Source organism: Martes martes, assembly GCF_963455335.1.
Source record: "Martes martes genome assembly, chromosome: 10".
Taxonomy (NCBI): Eukaryota; Metazoa; Chordata; class Mammalia; order Carnivora; family Mustelidae; genus Martes; species Martes martes.
The window spans coordinates 18836215-18859433 of record NC_137898.1 but is presented as its reverse complement, the minus strand read 5'-3'; the positions used below and the strand labels follow the sequence as shown (position 1 = coordinate 18859433).

Here is a 23219-nt window from a genome sequence, read left to right as displayed (position 1 = left end):
AAGACCTCTAAGCCCGGTTAGCCTGCACATTCTCCCGCTCATTACTCCCTACGCCGACACTCCGCAGCTTTGGGGAAACCGTAGTTAGGAGCTGCAAGTTTCAACCACTCTGCACAGAGAAGCTGAGATTCGGGACAGCTGAGGAGACAGAAGGACTCGACCCCTATGGCGAAGCCGGCGGGCGGGAAGAGTTTTGATTTCCATCGCGGGTGGGGGGCGGGTAGCTTTCTACAAAGCTTTCTATTGCCAGAAACAGCCAATCCTAAAGCCCGAGAGGGCCTGAACACCAATTAAAAGTCAGAGGAGGCGGAGCCGAAGCCTTGATTGGTACCTGGTCTCCTGGGGAACCGGCGGAGGCCGGGCAGCGCGGATTCTGAAGAGGCTTCAAGTTGGGTGACCTCACGGTGGCGGCCATCTTTATTTCTGGCAGATCAGCTGACGAGCACAATTTGGCCAGGCACGTAGGCTCCATCCCGTTTCCCTAGGGAGCCCCTGAGCTCCTCCCCTCTCGTGCCCCAGTCTTCGCGGGAGGGGCGGGGCCTCTCCGGGAGGGGCGGGGCCGGAGCTAGAAGCCAGATTGAAAGCGGTGAGACTGTTTGGCGGGAAGTTGGCTTATTTCCCTGGTCCCCGCCTTGTTTCTCCCCAGGGGCTTCACAATCTTCCCTCCACGATCTCGGCATAGGGCACAGTACCCTTTCGCACGGAGGACGCGATGGCTCCTAGGAAACGCCCAGAAACCCAGAAGACCCCCGAGGTGGCTGTGCGCCCCAAGAGCAAGAGGAGCAGAAGCCCCCGGGAGCTGGAGCCCGAGGCCAAGAAGCTCTGTGTGAAGGGCCCTGGTACTGCCTGCGCCTGCTGCTTTAATAATTCCGCCTTTTGGGGTTCTCACGCAGGAGGCTGGAGTGGGGGATGGGTGCTACTGGTTTCTCCAGGCTGTCCCAAGTTTTGGATGCCTCGGGCTGTGCATTTTTTCTGCAGGTCCTTTGACATCATAGAGCTTGGGCTTAACCCCCCTCAGGTGACGGGAAGAGGCAGATGAGCTCCATTACATAAGACACAACGGACCTTCCAATTCCTTGTTTGTCCCAGGATTTTTACACACGAGGACTGCTTAAAATAACCCTACCTTGCCTGGTGGTGTGTGTGCTGAATTTCTATAGTCATAGTTGCTAGCTGTGTGTCCTTGGTTTCCTCTGTAAGAACCCTCAATTTCCTTCCTTAGAAAACTCAGTCTCTGAGGTTTATTGGGGCTTGAACCTGGGGCGATAAGGAGTGTGGGGGAACACAAAAGACTGGAGCAGGGGGTTGTTGCTGAAGTGCTTTTTGTCCATAAAAAGAAGGAATGGGTTGTCAAGAGACCAGATTCATAGAGACCAGGTCCTCAAATACATCTGTATCCCTATTCTGAGTGGATCTACCTCTCCAAAAGCAGCTTAGTTAATTTCCAGCCACCAGACCCTCTAGATCCGCTGGTTTCCAAAAGAGCAGATTGGACTTGGGGCCAACAACTGGTCACCTCTACATTATTTTAATGCAGGATTTAAAGATACTTCTTTCCCCAGTCACTTCTACTGTGCTATCCTAAAACCCTTTTATTATGCATCATATGTGATTTTAAAATTGTCACCCAACCCTAGCATGAGTTTCCCAGCGCACTGGAAAGAGTTCTGCATAAACTTTATTCCTGTGTGTCTTTTCGGCTCCCTGCTCAGAAACCCTGCAAAGGGTCTGGTTTCCTATGATTTCATATTTAGTTTCACTTCAAAATTACTATTTCGGAGAGTGTTCGGGGCAAGGGGCTAATCCTTACTTTATTTCTTGTGCTGAGTGAGAGCGAGCAGACCATGGAAAGGTCTTAGGAGGTGATGGGAGAGACTGGCTATGCGGCATGAAAAAACAAGGCTTTCTTTCTGAGATTTCAGCAGGAAACTCTTGCGTGCGTGAGAAGAGAGAGGAAAATATGTATCTGTTCTGCTTGGCAGGTTCTAGCAGAAGATTTGACTCAGGCTGCCTTTGGGCGGGGCTGGCTAGCCTGCAGGTCCCGCCACCATGCAGCATCGTCAGGGCCCTCCACCACCATAAGCTAGGCAACGCTGTCTGGCCATCACTGCAGCAGGTGAGGTGTTTCCTGGCTGAAGTGCTCCAGGGGTTGCCTGGTACCTTTTCATTACGGGGATGTTCTCAGGTTAGATGCTGGGTTGGTTCAGTGGGTTGTCAGAGTGGCCAGATCACCTCTGTGTTGGGGACTGACCTACTGGGCATTCAGCCAGGTAGAAGTCTTATGCCGTAAAGGTCTCATCTGGAATACGCTCTGCCCCCTTGCTTTCCACGATGAGTTCATGCACGTTGCCTGCACAGAGCCAGGCGGTTAGTTTTCCTTTGGTGGCGGGACTTGGCCCTAGAGCTCATCTATGGAGGTGGCAGAGATTAGCAATTTACCCAGGACTTGGGTTTTAATTCAACTTAATTCTTTTTTTTTCCCCCCCCTCTGTGTCAGGGTCTCCAGCAGGCCTTTCTGCACTCTCTGGCTTCTTACCGGATATTCCAAAAGGCTGCCCCCTTTGACAGGAGGGCCACATCCTTGGCATGGCACCCAACTCACCCCAGCACCCTGGCTGTGGGTTCCAAAGGGGGAGATATCATGCTCTGGAACTTTGGCATAAAGGACAAACCCACCTTCATTAAAGGGGTGAGCAGTTCCCTGTACCAGTCAGTAGTGCTGAAGAAGTGTTTGTGGAAGGAATGAAAAGTTATCGGGGAATGAGGAAATGATTGGGATCAGAAGGAACTGGGTATTTTCAAACGAGTAAATGGTAATGCTATTCAGATCTGCCTTGAGTGCCAGCCCTTAAAACATTAGAAGATATAAAATATTGATCACCCTCTTGTAAGTTATCACACAGAACAGAATCTGAGCCCCTTCTTCACTCTTGGCCTCGTCTCCTACTACTGTCTTTCCCCACTTCCTAGGCTTCGAGCCACACTAGCTATTTCTATTCCTAAAACGGGGTCTTTGCACTTGCTGTTCTCTTTGACGGGGGTGCTCTTTCCCACGGTTTTCTCATGGCTGGCTCCCCCTTACCACTCAGGTCTTGGTTTCACGTACTTCTTCAAACAGCTGTCACTGACCACTCTGTCTAAAGGAGCCTCTGCTTCACCCCTTCTCTCCTTACCCTGCCTCACTCTCGCCACCCCCTGAACAATGTTTATCAGTTCCCGATATGTTTGACTTACTTGTATGTCTCTGCCCAAACAAATGTCTTCGGAAAGTAAGTTCCACGTTAAGAGAGACCTTGCCTCTCTGGTTCACCACCATATGCCTAGTGCCTAGAATAACGTTTGGCCTCGAGTCGCTGCTTTATATTTGTTTTTTTGTTTTTGTTTTGTTCTTTAAAAAATCTTATTTATTGACAGACAGAGATCACAAGTAGGCAGACAAGCAGGCAGAGAGAGAGGAGGAAGCAGGCTCCCCACTGAGCAGAGAGCCCGATACAGGGCTTGATCCCAGGACCCTGAGATCATGACCTGAGCCGAAGGCAGAGGTTTAACCCACTGAGCCACCCAGGCGCCGCTGCTTTTTGTTTGTTGAACGAATGAGGGCCTTGAAGTGTAACTGGGAAGATGGGATATGCATACAAGATAATTGGCACTACTGATGCTAAATGCTGCAGAACGTGAGAGAAGGAAGAACCCCTTGTGAGTTAGAGAGAAGGCTCATGGGTGAGTGGGGAGTGGGGAAGAACAATAATTAGGTAAATGGAGAGAAAAAGGAAAGGCAGAGTGTGTTCTGGGCAGTTTGGCCTAGCATTTTCTAGGCGTGGTTAGTATTTATCGTGAGTTGCTGAGGCATGACGGTGCTGGCCCCTCCACCAAAGAGAAGACCTTGGTTTGCCCAGCAGGGGGCTAACAGTGGAGGGCTGTACCGTCTAGAGTGGTTTTCTGTGTTTAGAGCAGAAGCCACAAAGTCACATGCTTAAAAAAGCCAAACAGGAAAAAGAATGATAGGGGGTGGGGTCAGAGGTACACTGGAGACGATTAACATGTAAGAATCTAGGTCCCTTGAGGCGCCTGGGTGGCTCAGTGGGTTAAAGCCTCTGCCTTCGGCTCAGGTCATGATCCCAGGGTTCTGGGATGGAGCCCCACATCCGGCTCTCTGCTCAGCAGGGAGCCTGCTTCCTCCTCTCTCTCTGCCTGCCTCTCTGCCTACTTGTGATCTCTATCTGTCAGATGAATAAATAAAACCTTAAAAAAAAAAAAAGAATCTAGGTCCCATGATGGTATCAGATCTGATTTATTCAAATGAAGTCTGAAGTCCTAATTTTTTTTACATGAAATGTTCTGATTTTTAAAGATGGTGATGAAATACACCAAAAATGTACCCTCTTACCCATTTTTAAGTGTGCAGTTCATCTGCCTTATGTACATTGGAGTTCTTGTGTAGCTAGTCTCCAGAATCCCATCTTGTAAAAGTGAGACTCTGTACCCACTAAACACTTAACTCCCCATTCTTCCGTCTCCCCATCCTTGGCAACCACCGTTCTACTTTCTGTCTTGATGGTTTTGACACGCTCACGAGTATCTTGCATAAGTGGAATCACACAATTTTTATCCTTTGGCTTACTTCACTTTGCATAATGTCCTCTAGCTTCATCTGTGTTGTAGCAGGTGTCAGAATTTCCTCTTTAAGGCTGAATAATTCCCCACTTGATCCATCTACCGCATTTTGCTTCCGTATTCATCTGCTGATGGACACTTGGGTTGCTTCCACCTTTCGGCTCTTGTGAACAATGCTGCTACGGACATGGGTATGCAAATATCTCTTCAAGTCCCCACTTTTCAGTTCTTTGGGGCATATACCCAGAAATGGAACAGAAGAGATAAATGAGGCCAAGGGTGAACCCAGGATGACTTTTCTTAAGTGCTTCCTCAAAGCAGCCCATCAGAAAAGGCCAGGTTAGACAGGCTTGGGATGAGATGCGTGCATGTTCAAGAAAACAGGTACTTGGGTGCCCCTGGGTGGCTCAGTGGGTTAAAAGCCTCTGCCTTCGGCTCAGGTCATGATCCCAGGGTCCTAGGATGGAGCCCCACATCGGGCTCTCTGCTCAGCAGGGAGCCTGCTTTCTCCTCTCTCTCTGCCTGCCTCTCTGCCTGCTTGTGATCTCTGTCTGTCAAATAAATAAATAAAATCTTAAAAAAAGAAAAGAAAAGAAAAGAAAACAGGTGCTTTAGGCCAGAAGAAAGGCAGCCAGAGGAATGCTGTGAACAGACCTTGGCTTCCTGCCCCGCTGGCGAGACAGGTGACCACCAGAAGGGGCAATTTTTAAGTTGAAGTCAAAACCCAGAGCTCAGGAAGAGATTTTTTTGTTGTTGTTTTGTTTTGTTTTGTTTCCCCTTGGAATCTAGGACATGGGAATAGAGAAATTTAAGAAGTAGCCTAAGGGTGTCCTAGAAGAAAGCCTCTTGACCAAAAGGGGAATGACATCTGCTTTAAACCTGTGCCAGGCTGAGGCTGCTTTGGGTTTATACCCTCTCTAGTATAATGTGACTTTAAGTGACATTTCCTCACACATGGCAGAGATTGGCCCGAGCATCTGAACTTTGTGACTACCAAGAGGCTAGATGGGAGCAGAAGAAGGGTATGGTAGTCTGGAGACCTCTCTGTTTTTCCTCCCACATACTAACAGAAAGTTGATTTGAGAACAGGGACTAAAGGAGCAGCAGTGCCTCATTTTGCTACTTCTTTTTTTCTTTTTAATTTTTTTTATTTTTCTTTTTAATTTTTTAAGTAGGCTCCATGCCCACCATGGGGCCTGAACTCACGACCCCAAAATCAAGAATCACATGCTCCACTGACTGAGCCAGCCAGGTGCCCCTCATTTTGTTACTTCTTTAGTCCTCTGACCTTGGCTCTGATCTTTACATCTTTCAGGCCCTTGGCAAGGAGACACGTGTGACATTTTCAAAATGAAGATTACTTTGTTTTACTCTTCTTGTAAAATGATCGATGCTTCTCAGATTTTCTTTCTTTTTTTTTTTTTTTCAGATTTTCAAATAATACAGAGAAAAGCATGAAGAATAAAAATTACTTGAAATCGCCATTTGGGACCTCTTTCTCTGTGTGTATACACTATTACACACACCCAAACCTCTACTTAGATTTTTGCGTAAATATTCTACCCTAGAATCTGTTGTATTTTACTTATTATATCAGATATTCTAGTTTTTTAAAAAATATTTTATTTATTTATTTGACAGAGAGAGAGAGATCATAAGTAAGCAGAGAGACAGGCAGAGAGAGAGAGGGGGAAGCAGGCTCCCCGCTGAGCAGAGAGCCCAATGTGGGGCTCGACCCCAGGACCCTGAGATCATGACCTGAGCTGAAGGCAGAGGCCCAACCCACTAAGCCACCCAGGCACCCCATCAGATATTCTAGTTTAAGATCATGTACTAGACGACCACTAACAATATCCTATAATTCCCTTTTGTTTTTTGTAATCACTTTGGTATCAGGCTAATGCAGACCTCATAAAAAGAGTTAGGAGTATTCCTACCTCTTGTATTTTCTGGAATTCTTTGTGTAAATTGATACTATCTCTTCCTTAAAAATTTTGTAGTGTTTTTAGGACTGGAGTTTTCTTTGTTGGGGAGTTAGCTATGTGTTCAATATCTTTCATAGCTATGGAGAATTTTAGGTCCCGTGTTTCTTGTGAATGAGCTTGGTAGTTTGTCTTTCAAGAAATGTGTCCATTTTACCTAAGTTGTTGAATTTAGTCACATGAATTTGTTCCTGGTATTTCCTTACTATCCTGCTAATGTCTACACAATCTTTGGTGATACCTACCCTCACGTTCTTAATATGGGTTATTTGTGTCTTTTTTTTCAGCCCCAAAGTTTCCTTTTACCCCTTTGCAATCTACCCCTTCCTACCTTTGAAAATTGTTGATCTGCTTTCTAACCCTATTGGTTAATTTGCATTTTCTAGACTTTTCTATAAATGACATAGTGCAATATATACCCTTTTTTTTTTTTCTGGCTTTCACTCAGTATAATTGTTTGAGATTCATCCTCATTTTTACATGTATCAGTTGGGTTTTCTTTTTCTTTCTTGGTAGTGTTCCACTATATCAATGTACCACAATTTATCCATTCACCTTCAGAAGGATATTTGGATTTTTTTCCAAATAAAAATAAAGCTGTTATAAACATTTATGTACAAGCTTTGTATGGATATATGTTTTCATTTTTCTTGAGTAGGTACCTAGTTGTGGAATGACTGTGTTGTAGGGTAGGTAACTTTTAAGGATTTTTTTAAATGAGAAGAAAAACTTCAATATTTACATATTTGCCATTTCCAGTGATTTTCATTCTTTTGTGTGATCTAGATTTCCTTTTGGTAATATTTTCCTTCTGCCTGGAGAATTTTCTTCAACATTTCTTATAATGTGGGTTGGTTGGTGATACCTTTTTTTCTTTTGTTTGTCTTTTTTTAGGGGAAAAGATATCTTTGCTAGTATAGAATTCTAGGTTCACAGACTTTTTTTTTTTCCAAGATTTTATTTATTTATTTGACAGACAGAGATCACAAGTGGGCAGAGAGGCAGGCAGAGGGAAAGGGGGAAACAGGCTCACTGCTGAGCAGAGAGCCCCATGTGGGGCTCCATCCCAGGACCCTGGGATCATGACCTGAGCCGAAGGCAGAGGCTTAACTCACTGAGCCACCCAGGTGCCCCGGTTCACAGGCTTTTGTTTTTGTTTTCTTGCTTTTACTACTTTGGAGATGATTTTTTTTTTTTAAGATTTTTATTTATTTATTTGAGAGACAGAGATCACAGGCAGGCAGAGAGGCAGGCAGAGAGAGAGAGGGGGAAGCAGGCTCCCCGCCGAGCAGAGAGCCCGATGTGGGGCTCGACCCCAGGACCCTGAGATCATGACCCGAGCCGAAGGCAGAGGCTTTAACCCACTGAGCCCTGGAGATGATTTCTGATGCAAAGTCTTCTCTCATTCTTATGTTCCTCTTTACATGATTTTTCTTTTCTTTTTTCCTTCTGGCTGCTTTAAAAATGATTATGATTTATCTGGTGTATTTCTCTACATGTTTCTCCTCTTTGGGGTTCATTGTACCTCTTGGATCTCTGGGTTTGTCATCAAATTTGGAAAATTTGGGGCGCCTGGATGGCTCAGTGGGTTAAGCCTCTGCCTTTGGCTTGGGTCGTGATCTCAGGGTCCTGGGATCGAGCCCCTCATGGGACTCTCTGCTCGGTGGGGAGCCTGCTTCCCTGTCTCTCTCTGCCTGCCTCTCTGCCTACTTGTGATCTCTCTCTGTCTGTGTCAAATAATTAAATAAAATCTTTTTAAAAATTTTGGAGAATTTTAGGTCATAATTTATTCAAATAGTTTCCCCCCCCTCTTTTTATTTTCTGGGATTCCAATTATATATATGTTAGGCTACTAGGTATTGTCCGTCCTACAGGTCATTGATAAACTGTTCATTTTTTAATACCCCTATTTTATTTTGCATAGCTTCTATTGCTGTCTTACATATTCACGATCTTCTGCATTATCTAATCTGTATTAGATTGTATTTTTTTTCAGATGTTGTGTATCATCTCTAGAAGTTTGATTTGGGCCTTCTTAAATATATTCTATTTCTTTTTTCATGTTCACTACTTCCTCTACTCTCTTGACCATATAGAGTACATTCGTGATAGCGGTTTTAACATTTTTGCTAATTCTATCATCTGTGTCACTTCTGAGGGTGTTTCTATTCATTAAGTTTTCTTCTGGTTATGAGTTCCATTTTCATGCTTCTTTGCATGCCTGGTAATTTCTCACTGGATGCCAGACATTGTGAATGGTACATGGTGGGATGTTGGATTGTGTTGTATTCTTTTAAATAGTGTTGGGCTTTGTTCTGGGATGCAGTTACTTCTAAGCAGTTTGATACCTTCAAGGCTTGCTTTTAAGCTTTGTTAATCCAGTTACTGTAGTAGTTTCCAATTGCCTCTATAACAAATTACCACAGGCTTGGTATCTTAAAAGTACCCAATTTTATTTCTTACAGTTCTGGAGATCGGGAGGTCAGAAGTCTGAAATCATTTTTTCTGGATTTAAGGTCAAGGTGTTGGCAGGGCTAGTTCTTTCTCAAGGTTCCGAGGGCAGAATCCGTTTCCTTGTGTGTTTCAGCCTCTTGTGCCCGTCTGAGTTGCTGGGCAGTGGCTGCTTCTTCTGTCTTCAAAGTGCATCACCCCGATTTTTGCTTCTGTCCTCCATTACCTTCTCTTCTGCCTCTGACCCATTACCTTCTCTTCTGCCTCTGACTCCTCCTGGGTACCTCTTATAAAGACCCTTCTGTGTTTGATTATATCTATCCCACCCAGATAATAATCCAAGGTAAACTTCCCATCTCAAGACCCTTAACCACATCCAAAGTCCCTTTTGTCATCTAGTGTATTTATTGATTTATTTTTCACAGGGTCCATGGCTTAGCACATGGACATCTTGGAGACCCCAGTGAGCATGGGTTTAAGGCAGCCCATAGATATAACCTGTTCTCACCCTGAGGCAATACCCTTCTGAGGACTCAATTTTTTTTTAAAGATTTTATTTATTTATTTGACAGAGAGAGAGAAAGATCACAAGTAGGCAGAGAGGCAGGCAGAGGGGGAGGGAGAAGCAGGCTCCCCACTGAGCAGAGAGCCCAATATGGGGCTCGATCCCAGAACCTTGAGATCATGACCCGAGCGGAAGGCAGAGGCTTAACCCACTGAGCCACCCAGGCACCCCGGGACTCAACGTTTTGTATATTAAGTCTTCCCTTTCCTGACCATGAGAACACAGACTGTTCTGAGGATTCCTCCCCTACCGATGTATGATGTTTCTCTCCGCCCCCTCCTCCAGTCTTGGGTAGTTTCCTCAGACACACAGATACATTAATACTCCCCCAAAGACTTGAGGGGACCCTTGTGAAACTCTCCAGAACGCTCCTTCTGTGGGTCTCTCTCCTCCCCAGCATTTTGTCCACCGATTTTTGCTATGTTGGCTTTCCTAAAACTCTGTCTTCTCAGCTCAGTGAGATTGCTGGGCCGTGTGGTTGGTTCCTCCCTGTCTTGCACCCTGAAGTCGCTCTCCAAACAGTCAAGCTGGGGCAGTGGCAGGGCTCTCTCCTTTCTTTCCCTCCTGTCTTGTGCCGTCTGTTGTCCAATGTCTGAGAACCTAGTTCATGTATCGTGTCCATTTTTTCGGTGGTTTAACGCGGGAGGATAGGACATCCCATCATGGTTGGAAGCAAAAATCCACACTGACTAATTTTAATAGTTTATCTGAAGATTTAAAATTTTTTTCCTACGCAATCTTGTCCTCTACAAATAAGGAGAGTTTGGTTTCTCTCTTTACTATTCTTATACTTCTTTTTTGCCCTATTCCATTGGCAAGACCTCTAGTACGTTGTTGGTGTTACATATAGCAGACATGCTTGTTTTGTTCTTGATCATAGAAGGCTTTTCTATTTGATCATTAAGTATGATTTCTTATACGTCTTATTGTGGTAAAATACACCTAACATACAATTTACCATTTTAACCATTTTTAAGGGTTTTTTGTTGTTGTTTAGTGATCTCTGCACTCAACATGGGGCTCGAACTCACAGCCCTGAGATCAGCAGTTGCATGTTCTTCCAACTAAGCCAGCCAGGCATCCCCCCGTTTTAGCCATTTTAAGTGTACAATTAAGCACACTGCACAACTCTCACCACCAACTGTCTGCAAAACTTTTTTGTCTTCCCAAAATAAAACTCTGTACCCATTAAACAATGACTTTCTATTACCCTCCCCTAGATCCACTCATCTGCCTTCTGTCTCTATGAAGTCGACTCTTCTAGGTACATCGTATAAATGGAATCACATGATATTTGCCCTTTTGGGTCTGGCTTCTTTGATTTAGCATAATGTTTTCAATTTTCATCCATGCTGCAACTTGTATAAGCACTTCATTCCTTTTTATAGCTGAATAATGGGCCATCATATGGATATGCCACATTTTATTTATCCATTCACCTGCTGATGGACGTTTGGACTCTTTCCACCTTTTGCTCTTATGAATACAACGGCTGTGAATGTTCATGTACAAGTTTTTGCTTGAACACCTGTTTTCACTTCTCTTACATACACACAGAGGAGCTTGTTTGTGTGTTAAAACTTGTCTGTTTTTGAATATCCTCTATCAGACTATGGAAGTTCCCCCTTTTACTTCTAAATAAAAGAAGGTACCAGAAGTTCTTAGCATGAATGATAATCGAATTTCATCAAATACGTTTTTGTATCTCTTGAGATCACCATATGATTTTCCCCCTTTATTCTGCTAATGTGATGTTACACTGATTAATTTTTTAAAAATTTTTATTTATTTGAGATAGAGCTTGAGTGGTGGGGAGGGGCACAGGGAGAGGGAGAAGCAGGCTCCACGCCGAGCTGGGAGCCCAAGGCTGGGCTCCATCCCAGGACCTTGGGATCATGATCTGAGCCAAAGACAGACACTTAACCAACTGAACCACCCACACACCCCTACGTGGTATGATTATTCTATGTTTATTTTAGTTTTATATTCAAATTTTTTATTTAAATTTTCTTCCCCCACCCCTTTTTTTAACCTTTCCAATTATATCTCTAACAGGTAATACTTCTTAAACATTGTGGTAAAAGCACATAACATTTATCACTGAATCATTTTTAAGTGTATGGTATTTTAAGTGTTAACTATATTCATGTTATTGTGTAGCAGAACTGTAGAATTTCTTCATGGTGTAAAACTGAAACTCTGTACCCACTGAATAAGTTCCTCATTTTCCCCTTCCCTCAGGCCTTGGCAACCACAATTACACTTTCTGTTTCTATGAGTCTGAACCACTTTGGATATCCCTAAGTTTTGATGGTCTTATTGTGGTTACCCAGAAGCATGTTTTTATAGGAAATACATAGTAGCATGTTTGAGGACCATGGGACATCATGTTGGCAATTTATTTTCAATGATTCCAGAAAAGTAGGTGTTTTTTTTTTTCCAGAAAAGCACTTCTTTGTGCAATTTTTGCAACTTTTCAACAAAGTTTTTTAAACAAAGTTAAAAAAAAAAAAGGACTGATATTATTTCTTCCTTAAATGTTTAGTACATTCAGCAGTGAAGCTATCAGGGTCTGGAATTTACTTTGCAAGAAAGTTTTTAGTTGTAACTGCAATGTCTTATTTTTTAAAATTATTTATTTATTTATTTGACAGAGAGAGATATCATAAGTAGGCAGAGAGAGAGAGGGGAAAGCAGGCAGGCTCCCTGCTAAGCAGAGACCCCGATGCAGGACTCGATCCCAGAACCCTGAGATCATGACCTGAGCTGAAGGCAGAGGCTTAACCCACTGAGCCACCCAGGCACCCCCCACAATGTCTTTAATAGGTCTCAGACCATTCTGATTTTCTCTTTCATGTTCTGTCAGTTTGGCAGGTTTGCATTTTTCTAATGAATTTGCCCATTTCATCTAAGTTTTCATATTTATTGGCATCAGATTAGTTATATCCTCTTATAATTGTTTAAAATGTCTAGGATTTATATTGATGTCCCTTTTTTGATCTATTACATTGGTTATTGGTGACTTCCGTTTGATCGGTCTCAACAGGGATTTATCAATTTTATTAATCTTGCATTAAACTGACTTTTTTTTTCTTTTTACAGTAGGCTCCATGCCCAGTGTGGGGCTTGAACTCACAACCCTGAGATCAAGAGTTGCATGCTCTTGCATGCTAGCCAGGCACCCCCAACTTCTGTTTGTTAATTCTCTCACAGTGTATTTGTTTTCTGTTTCATTAATTTCTGTTCTTTTTTTTCCTTCTTTTTTTTTTTTTTTTGAGATTTTACTTATTTATTTTGGAGAGGGAGAGAGAGAGAGAGCGGGGGGAGCAGAGGGAGCAGAGGGAGAGCAACAAGCAGACTCCATGCTGAGCACAGAGCCTGACGTGGAGCTCGATCCCACAACCCTGAGATCATGACCCTAGACGAAATCAAGAGTCAGATGCTTACCTGACTGAGCCACGCAGGCAGCCCTCTCCTACTTTCTTTTCCCGTTACTTTCACAACTTTTTGAGATGGATGTTTTGAGGCATTGATTTTTAGCCTTCTTTTATTATGGATGCTTCTAGGAATATTTGTATACAAGTTTTCGTGTGAACATACATATTCATTTCTCTTGGGTGTATGTCTAGGAGTGGAATTGCTGGGACATATGGTAATTTTGAGTTTTTGAGGAACTGTCAAACCATTTTCCGCAGTGACTACTCCATTTCACATTCCCATCAGCGATGTAGGAGGGCTCCAACTTCTCCATATCCTAAACAACACTTTTCCAGCTTTATTGAGATACAATTGACAAATAAAAATTGCACATATTTAAAGCATACAGGGTGAATTTTAACATGGGTACGTTGCAAATGATTGCCACAGTTGAGGTACCTGGATGGCTCAGTGGGTTAAACCTCTGCCTTTCAGCTCAGGTCATGATCCCAGGGTCCTGGGATCGAGCCCCACATCAGGCTCTCTGCTCAGCAGGGAGCCTGCTTCCCCCTCTCTCTGCCTGCCTCTCTCCCTACTTGTGATCTCTCTCTGTCAAATAAATAAATAAATAAAATCTTTAAAAAAATGATTACCACAGTCAAGCTAGTTAACATTCATCACTTCACATATTACCTTGTGTGTCTGTCTGAGAACACTTAAGATCAACTCTTAGTAAATTTCACATACACAACACAGTATTATTAACTACGTCACCACGCTGTGCATTAGATCTCTGGAACTTATTCACCCTGCATGATCGACACTTTGTACCCTTTGACCCACATCTCCCCATCTCCTCCATCTCCAAGCCCCTGGCAACCACCATTCTACTCTGAGCTTTTATGAATTCCACATCTATAGACCCACATATAATTGAGATCATGCAGTGTCTGTGTCTGATTTATTTCACTTAGCGAAACTTCCCCCTGGTTGTCACAAATGGCAGGATTCCCTTCTCCTTGAGGGCTCCATGATACTCCATCATACATACATACCACATTTTCTTTATCCCTTCATCTATCAGCAGACACTGAGGTGGTTTCCCTTCCTGGGCTATTGTGAGTAGCTACAGTGAACACAGGAGGGAAGATAACACTGTGAGAAGCTCGTTTCGTTTCCTTGGACTCTATAACCACAAGTGGGACTCATGGACCATGTGTATTTTCTGAGGAACCTCCATACTGTTTTCCACAGGGCCCCATCCAATTTACATTGCCATCAACCGAGTGCAAGAGTACCTTTTTCTCCACACCCTTGCTAACACCTCTTATCTTTTGTTCTTTCGATAATAGCCATTCTAACAAGTGTAAAGTGATAGCATTGTGGTTTTGATTTGCATTTCCCTGGTGTCAGGATTAGTGATGTTGACCGCCTTTTCATATACCTGTTGGCCATTTGTGTGTCTTCTTTGGAGAAATGTTGATTGAGGCCCTTTGACCAGTTTTTAATGAGGTTATTTGGGGTTTTTTGTTTATTTGTTTTTTGCTACTGAGTTCCTCATATATTTTTGATATTAACTTCTTATTAGATCTAGTTTGCAAGTATTTTCTCCCCTTTCAGGGGTTATCGTGTCACCACTTATAACTGTCCATCTTTTTTATCATTGCCCTCAGAGGGGTGTGAAATAGTATCTCGTGGTGACTAACGGTGCTTAGCATCTGCTCATGTGCTCCTGGCCATTTGCATGTCTTTAAAAAAATGTCTGTTTAAATCCTTCATCCATTTTTAAATGAGGTCCATTTTTTTTTAAAGATTTTATTTATTTATTCGAGAGGGTTGGTGGGGAGCACGAGTCGGGGAAGGGGCAGAAAGACAGGGAGAAACAGACTCCCTGATGAGCATGGAACCCAATGCAGGGCTCGATCCCAAGATCCCGGGATCGTGACCTGAGCCGAAGGCAGACACTTAACCAACTGAGCCACCCAGGCATCCCAGGTCTATTTTTTTAAAATATATTAATCACAGTTATTTTCAAGCCTGTATCTAATAACTCTAATATCTGGATCTCCTGTGTCTTTCAAATGCTTTTTCCTTAGTTTTTGGTTATTTGGCCTTATCTTCTGGTATACTGGGTGATTTTAGATTCAATGCCAAATATTGCATATGAAAACTTGCAGAGATAATTTGGAGTTTTGAGTGGTGATATTTTCCTCCAGAGACTTTTTTTTTTTCTTTCTGACAGGCAGGTAGGATGGAACCAGATCATCTTCATCCAATGAGATTGAAATTATTTGAATCTGGGGGCTCCTGGGGGGCTCAGTCAGTTAAGTGTCTGTCTTCGGCTCAGGTCATGATCCTGGGTCCTGGGATCCAGCCCCATATCTGGTTCCCTGCTCAGCGGGAAGCCTGCTTCTCCCTCTCCCACTACCTCTGCTTGTGTTCCCTCTCTCTTGCTCTCTCTCTCTGACAAATAAATGAATAAAATCTTTAAAAAAAAGAAAGAAAGAAAGAAAGAAAGAAATGATTTGAATCTGGACCTCTCAGTCTTTGTGAGCATCAGACTAGTTCCAGTTTGCTCTTATCTCTAGCATGTCAGGAATCCTAACTAAAAGCTGGATTTTTTCCCCAGACCTCTCCTCTTGCCCTGAGAGACTGGCAAAACCTCAGCCCAGCTTCTCAGCCTTGGAGCCACCTACCACTTTCCGTTCAGCTTCTCTGCAGTTTGCTCCCTCTGCTTCCCAACCACATCTTTCTGGGCTGCGTAGGCTTCAAGGGGAAAGGCGGCATCCAAAGTCAGGCCTACCTGCTGCTTCTCCTCTCTCTAGGATGTCAGTTTTCAAGTCCTTGATGCCTTCATAGCGCTCATTGACTTCAAAAGCTTCTCTCTAGAGATACTGATTTTGTTTCCCTTTTCTAGTTCTCAACAGAAGGCTGATGAGCTAGCCATCTTCTCTGGTATTGGAAGTTTCCAGTGTATTTGGTTATCATACTTTGGCCTGGTTTTGTTCTTCCTTCTCAATGAAAGAGGTGGTCGTAACCACTTAAGTCAGCCCTTACTAGAAAGAACACACATGTATTTTAGCTTAAAATGTTTATGTGTGTGTTTACTACTGATGCTCTGACATAGGACCAGTCCTTTTCTGGGAGTCATGGTCCACTGATGAGGGCTCACCTGGTTTTACAGAAATCACCCCCATAATGTATTTTTTATAGGGTCTAGTTTCCCTTTCCCTAAAAGTGGAGACAAAATTTTTTTTTAAGATTTATTTATTGGGGGTGCCTGCGTGGCTCAGTGGGTTAAGCTTCTGCCTTCGGCTCGGGTCATGAACCCAGGGTCCTGGGATCAAGGCTCGCGTTGGGCTCTCTGCTCAGCAGGGAGCCTGCTTTCCCCCCCTGCCCCCGCCTGCCTCTGCCTACTTGTGATGTCTCTCTCTCTGTCAAATAAATAAATAAAATCTTAAAAAAAAAAAAAAAGATTTATTTATTGGGGCACCTGGGTGGCTCAGATAGTTAAGCATCTGCTTTTGGCTCAGGTTATAATCTCCAGGTCCTGGGATCAAACCCTGCATTGGGCTCCCTCCTCAGTGGGGAGTCTTGCTTCTCCCTCTCCTTCTGCGGCTCCCCTCACTTAAAAAACAAAATCTTTTTTTTTTTAAGATTTTTTTATTTATTCATTTGAGAGAGAGAGACAGAGTACACGAATGGGATAGAGGGAGAGAATTCCAAGCAGACTCCCCACTGAGCACAGAGCCCATCACAGGGCTCAATCCCACAACCCAGGAGGTCATGACCTGAGCCAAAATCAAGAGTCAGACGCCTAACTGACCGAGCCACCCAGGTGCCCCGTGAAGACATAATTTAAAGGCAGTTGTGAAGCAATCTGATTGTAGATTCTTCAAGTTTTATTATTTCCCACGCTACGTCTTTATAAGTATCGCACCCATGCTCAATTTGACAACTATCATTTTTTAACAACTCATTTTTTATCTAGTTTTTCCAAAGTGTTCAACACGCCTCTCATAGAAATAACAGCGTTCTTCCTTTTTGCACGTAGTTCTTCTGTTTAATTAACTTAACCTGTTTAAATGTTTACATGTTTCGTTGAAATGTTTAAAGTTTCTAATTTTTATGAAATGGTTAATAAATGACATGTAATTAAGTTACATGTTTAATTAAATTACATAATTACAACAAAAAGTACAACAGGCATATACGGGTTTAAGAACAGACACCACGAAGCCCGGGTGAGCACAGGAGTCAGCTGTTGGGAGCGGAAAGTGACCAGCAAGGGTTGGGCGGACCACAGGCACTGGTTAGACTGCTTTGGACAGGGGACGGAACGTGCCAGTGAGCGTGTTGAGTGAGATAAGCGGGCGCTGGGTCAGAGGCCTTGGGGAGTCTGTGGGGCTGGGAGAGCAGCGGCGTAAGAGCTGGAGACGTTGCTGACCTTATCATGATCGTTTTCATCACCGTTGTCGGGGATGTGTGGAAAAATTAGGAAGGAGCTCAGATCTGACTCCTGCCCTCCTAATCCAGGCCCTGTTCTGAGCTGAGGCTCTTCTAAAGAGCTCCGGGCAATAGTAAGTAAGCTGTGGTGCATCCACGTTTCGGAACGGCCAGCAGGAGAATGGGTGAGCGATGGGTACACACAGCAACCTGGCCGCGTCTCGCGGGCGCCATGCTCAGTCAGATGAAGGGAGCCAGTCGCAAGAGGATGCCGACTGTGGGAGTCACTTCTAGAACGTTCCGTTCAAGGCAAAGCCATAGCATAATGATGGAGAGCAGAGCCGTGGCGGCCGGGCTGTTACAGGTGGGGCGGGGGTGTGACCACGCCGGGAGGGCACAAGGAAGTTTTTTGAGGGGATGGAACTGTTCTGTGTCCCAATTTGGGTGGTAGTTATTCAGATCTCTCTGTTCAAATTCATAGAACTGTATTTTGAAAACAACCAAATGTACCGTATGTTAGTTTTTTTTTTTTTTTAACAATTTACTTAAAACTAAAATCTTAAGTAAGAAAAGAGCATCTTGGGGCACATCACCGTGTCCAGGCCCTTCGGCTGGCCTGGCCGCACCTGCTGCCTGCCTGGCTCTCTGGTCCGCAGAGCCTGTGCACCCAGGCCTCGTCCTCCGCCTGGGCCGACGTCACTCACTGGCTTTTCTCTTCCTTGTGTTAGATTGGAGCTGGAGGGAGCATCACTGGGCTGAAGTTTAACCCTCTTGATACCAACCAGTTTTTCACCTCCTCAATGGAGGGAACAACTAGGCTGCAAGACTTTAAAGGCAACACTCTCCGAGTTTTTGCCAGCTCAGGCACCTGCAAGTGAGTAGCCTCACTAGGAGGGAAAGGGCGTCTGGGCTCTCGGCATAGTTCTGGTGAGAGCACCCAGGTCTCATGTGTGTTCCCCACACCTGGTACGGGGGAGAACTGCAAGGTGGTGGCCACGTCCCACCCTTCCCGCTGAGACTTTCCGTAGCTGCTCTTCCTGCATTCTGGGTGCGTTACTGCTTCAGTGAGGGGTTCTAGAACCTCCACTCTTCCCAGCGAGGGAAGGGCTTGGGCTCTTCTGTAAGGCATTCCTGTATTAGACTAGACCTTGATTCTCACTAGTTCACATGGCAATGGCCAGGAAAGCCACTTAAAGGTTGGGGCAGGAACTAAGAATTTAAGATTTCATTCCCGTCACGTCACTGGGGTGTAATGATGCAACCAGTTCCTCGAGGGAAGCTGAAAGGGATACAGTCATGTCCGCAGAGCCCGTGGGATGCCCCAAGAGCAAGTGACTAGAGAAATGACAAAATGCTTGTCACTTGGATTCCTAGCAGAGACATGACTCTTACTGTTCTCCAGAGAGTCCAGGGTATGTGTGAGGGGGTCTAACTGGCACTGGCCGCTATCCTGGGTGGCTCCACACAGGTCCGGGCAGAGACGGGTAGACTCTGCGCCACGCTATTCTTCCACGAGAGACCCTCCCTCTGAAAGACATTTGTAGGTTTGTGGGCACTGCAGCGAGGATTTGAGTGTTCGAGAGAAAAGAATATGAACCTGAGCTCTCCTGGCTGGGTTTTAGGATCCCTGAAGCAATCCCAACCCATTCCCTTCACCCTCAAGTAGTCAGAGAGACGGAAGAGCAGAACAGAGCTCCGAGGTTGTGTGTGCTTTTTTCCCCTAAGTGCTCAGAAGGGGGCAGAAGTTCCTTTCTCACCAGCCCTGCGGAAGAGAGCTGGGCAGTCCGTTTGGTTTGTCATCTCCTTTGGCCCAAAGGGTAGAGGAGGGAGAAAGCAATAAACAAGTCCTCCTCCTCGGAACCCAGGGGTCTAGGGGGAGGCTAGCCTGGGGACTTGCCTTATGGCTCTGAGCTGTGGCTGCTTCAAGGACTCTTACTGGCTGAGTCACTGGACACATTTCGGAGCCCCGTCACCCCATCCCCTCTGACGGCTGGTAGACAAGTCCAAGGGCTCCTCTCTGGGAGTCTGTGGCGAGATGGTTATTCCTTCAGCAAATCCTCATGGGACGGCTCTGGTACATTAGATGCCAGAGCTGCAACAGTGACAGAAGGGACCTTGCCTCTGTCCCCAGCAATCTTACAGCACAGTTTCTCCCTCCAGCGTCTGGTTTTGCAGCCTGGATGTGTCTGCCAGAAGCCGAATGGTGGTCACAGGAGACAATGTGGGGCACGTGATCCTGCTGAACATGGATGGCAGGGAGGTGCGTTCTCTGGAGCCCAGGTCCTCCCGTTCTCTCCCTTACCCCCTGCCCCCAACCCTGGGCCTCCTTGCGCCCCATCTGAACCGAGCCCTTCTCCGCAGCTTTGGAATCTGAGAATGCACAAAAAGAAAGTGACCCACGTGGCCCTGAATCCATGCTGTGATTGGTTCCTGGCCACAGCCTCCGTAGACCAAACAGTGAAAATCTGGGACCTGCGCCAGGTTAGAGGGAAATCCAGCTTCCTCCACTCACTGCCGCATAGCCATCCTGTCAACGCAGGTGTGATATACCAGACTTCATCCTTCCTGCAGACCCTGCCTGTCCAACCACTTCTGGGTTTTTTTTTTCCCTCGACGTTTAGGACCTGCTAGGTTAAACCTCTCTCCTGAGAACATCAGCCAAGTGGATGTCTTGGAAACTTTGAGTCTAGCTACCTCCAACAGCTGCTAAGTTTCTAGAATTTTTTTTAAATTTTTTTATTTTTTAGAGAGAGCACAAGCAGGGGGAGGAGCAAAGGGAGAGGGACAAGCAGACTTCCCACCGAGCGAGGACTCTGAAATTACTAACCTGAGCCCAGGAGTCGGCAGCTTAACCCACTGAGCCACCCAGATGCCCCAAGTTTCTAGAATGTTTTTGTTCACAGTCCAGAGTCACCTCTTCCCTTCCACCTCTGTCTAGAGCGGAGTGGGAGAGAGGGTGCCCCTGCAGGAGAAGGTCTGTGACAGCCAGGATAACAAGGGCCTGGGGTTCCTTCATCTCCGGGGCTTTTCACTTGCCAGCTTGTTTCAGTCCTGATGGAGCCCAGCTCCTGACCACTGACCAGAAGAGTGAGCTCCGGGTTTACTCAGCCTCCCAGTGGGACTGCCCCCCGAGCCTGATCCCACACCCTCACCGCCACTTCCAGCACCTGACGCCCATCAAGGTAAGTGATGGAGGCAGGGAGCTGTGATCACGGGGATCGACCAAGACTGCCCGAGGTAGGGAGAGGCCAGATCCAAAATCCCTAATCCCAGATCTCATCCTGCACCCGCAGGAAGCCGTCTCTTCTCTCCCAGTGCTCTCTGCAACTTCTGTCCCCCTTCTGCAATCCCACTGTGCTGGGTTTTCTTTGTCTCCCATAAACTCTTTTCCTGGGTTGTTCAGCTCAGCCCACCTCCCTGCTCTTTTGCTGTCACCTCCAGTTACCTGCGTGGGCTGCTGCCCCCCCCCCCAGCTGACCCCAGTCCCCATGGCTGACAGTCTTTAAGTCTTCGGATTCCTTCCTGCCCACACCCCAGGCAGCTTCAACTCTGGTGGTTCCTCTGCTCTCCTGGTTTCTGTTCTTTTTCTAACAGTGCAGTCCCTCTCCAGACCTCCAGGTTTCATGCCTGTACTTCTTTCATTAAAATAGCATGGGGTCTGGTGGGAGGCACCAGCTTCATGTAGGCCCACAGCCCCGGTTAGAGACCTTGGGTAAGCTGCTTGACTTTTGGATCTCGGTTTCCTCCTCTCTAAAAAGCGAGTATCAGTATCTGATGGACAGGTTTGTTGGAAGAATCCATATGCTTACAGCACATGTCTAGTGCCTGGGAAGTACAACGTCAGCAGTGATCATTTAATATCAGAATGTCTGCCCATACCTCAGATCAAATCCAAGCTCTTAAGAACAAGGGTTCTTCACTGGTTGGTTCTTACTGATTCATGTGTCACCTCCCACTTTGTATCCAGCCAGGACAATTTCCAGCTTCCCAAGTGGGACTCATGACGTATTTCCAAGCCATGGCACGTACCACTCTGTCCTTCCTGCTAACCATGTCTTTTCTCCTCCAGCACTTCCTTGTGATTTCTTAAGAAAACCCCATCTGATTCTGTCATTCCGACTAACTGCCAGATTTGTTTTGAGTGGAGTAAGCTGGGGAACATAGGTTTCCTTCCCTTTCTTGGCCACTAGCCATTTTCTGCTCAACTCGTCCGTCATTTGTGTTGATGCAGGAGGGACAGCGGTGGGATTCCTTCAGAACTTATGTCCTACGTGGTTTTGGTTCCTGGAGACTTTTTGCTCGGTTGTAGGCTTACTTCTTTGGTTAATGTCTGGGTCAAGCTGATGTTAAAACATTTATTGGTTGGTATGATCTCAGGAAATAGGAAAGAGAGAGAAGGCCTGAAGGTGTCCCAAGGTCCAGAGAGGCCAGTTTGGAGTTAAAAATTTGGGAGGGTGGATGCACATGCACTTGAAAGCTGTTCTTGTAGTTTCGTGTGAGTCTTACCTCCATTATTAAATTGCTAGCAACTGTATTAATAGTTGAGAGTGACAAAGAATACTTCCGATGTCCCTCTTGATTGTACTCGGCATTTACTCTCATGACAACTCTCCATCTCCTAGGCAACCTGGCATCCTCGGTACAACCTCGTTGTCGTGGGCCGATACCCAGATCCCAATTTCAAAAGCTGTACCCCCCACGAATTAAGGACGATCGATGTGTTTGATGGAAACTCAGGGAAGATGATGTATCAGCTCTATGACCCAGAATCTTCTGGTATCATTTCGGTGAGGTTTGGGCCCTCAAATATTGACGGGAGGACGCAGGGCTTCAACCTACCTTAACTGACCAAAAATGACCAGAAATTAGTTCTCATGTGCCCTTCTCCCAACACCTCACCTCCTCCTGATGCTTATGCCCTTGTCTCCACAGCTCAATGAGTTCAATCCCATGGGGGACACGCTGGCCTCTGTGATGGGTGAGTGAAGCAGGTTGTATCTCAGATTGGCCAAGCCCTCCCCTGCTCCCCCAGGTTGAGTGCAGGCCCCCCTCAGCTTAGCAAGTCACCCCAGGGTAGGAGTCAGTGAAGACTTCCAGGAGACAGCAGACTCTCTGGCCCAGGCCCTCCATGCCTCTTGCTTTGGCTTGGTCATGACAATGCCTGGCTGCTGTCCGGTTTCCTGGTATTTCCTGACCAAGTCGTAGGTGCCCTGAGCTAGCCCCAAGTTCTCAGAGACGGATCATGGAAGGTGCAAGTCAGACTGGTCTCACTCCTCCTAGGTTATCACATTCTCATTTGGAGCCAGGAGGAAGCTGGGATGCGGACATGAGACCCATTAATGAAGGTGTGGGCCAAGCCAGAGCTTGGAGCCACCTGAGAACACATCCTGTGTGAAGAGGCGGCTGTGTGTTAAAGGGCCAAAGGTATCCAAGTCTTAGGGTCGGAGCAGGGACACTGTGGCATGGGACACTGTGGGACTGGGACATTGGCATGTTAACTGCTTTGGGCTTAGCTCCAGAAACTTCTCTGGGGTTGGTACCCCAGGTGCTCCAAGGGTCTCTGCTATATCCAGCCTGGAGCCAAGCTTCTCCTGGGGCCAAGGGACTTCTCTGTTCTTTGACGTGCAGTGACAGAGGGATCAGGTAGCATTCCTCGGTTTGTGCTCACGATTGACGTGGCTAATAAAACCATACCCAACTGAGCTTCTGAGTGGATCTTCCAACACTGACCTGGCCGAAGAGCT

At 45.7% G+C, this 23219-nt stretch overlaps 1 protein-coding gene across 1 annotated transcript; it reads left to right on the top strand.

Annotated features, from left to right (window-relative positions):
* Nucleotides 1–463: 463 nt before the first annotated feature.
* Nucleotides 464–23178, top strand: DDB2 (damage specific DNA binding protein 2). The gene is made up of 11 exons (XM_080816424.1): nucleotides 464–586; nucleotides 683–839; nucleotides 1983–2116; nucleotides 2498–2689; nucleotides 18204–18349; nucleotides 19636–19735; nucleotides 19837–20014; nucleotides 20515–20657; nucleotides 22098–22262; nucleotides 22408–22453; nucleotides 22756–23178. Exons 2-11 carry the CDS (start codon nucleotides 713–715, stop codon nucleotides 22803–22805), a joined length of 1281 nt encoding a protein of 426 aa, XP_080672550.1. The 5' UTR covers nucleotides 464–586; nucleotides 683–712; the 3' UTR covers nucleotides 22806–23178.
* Nucleotides 23179–23219: the final 41 nt, after the last annotated feature.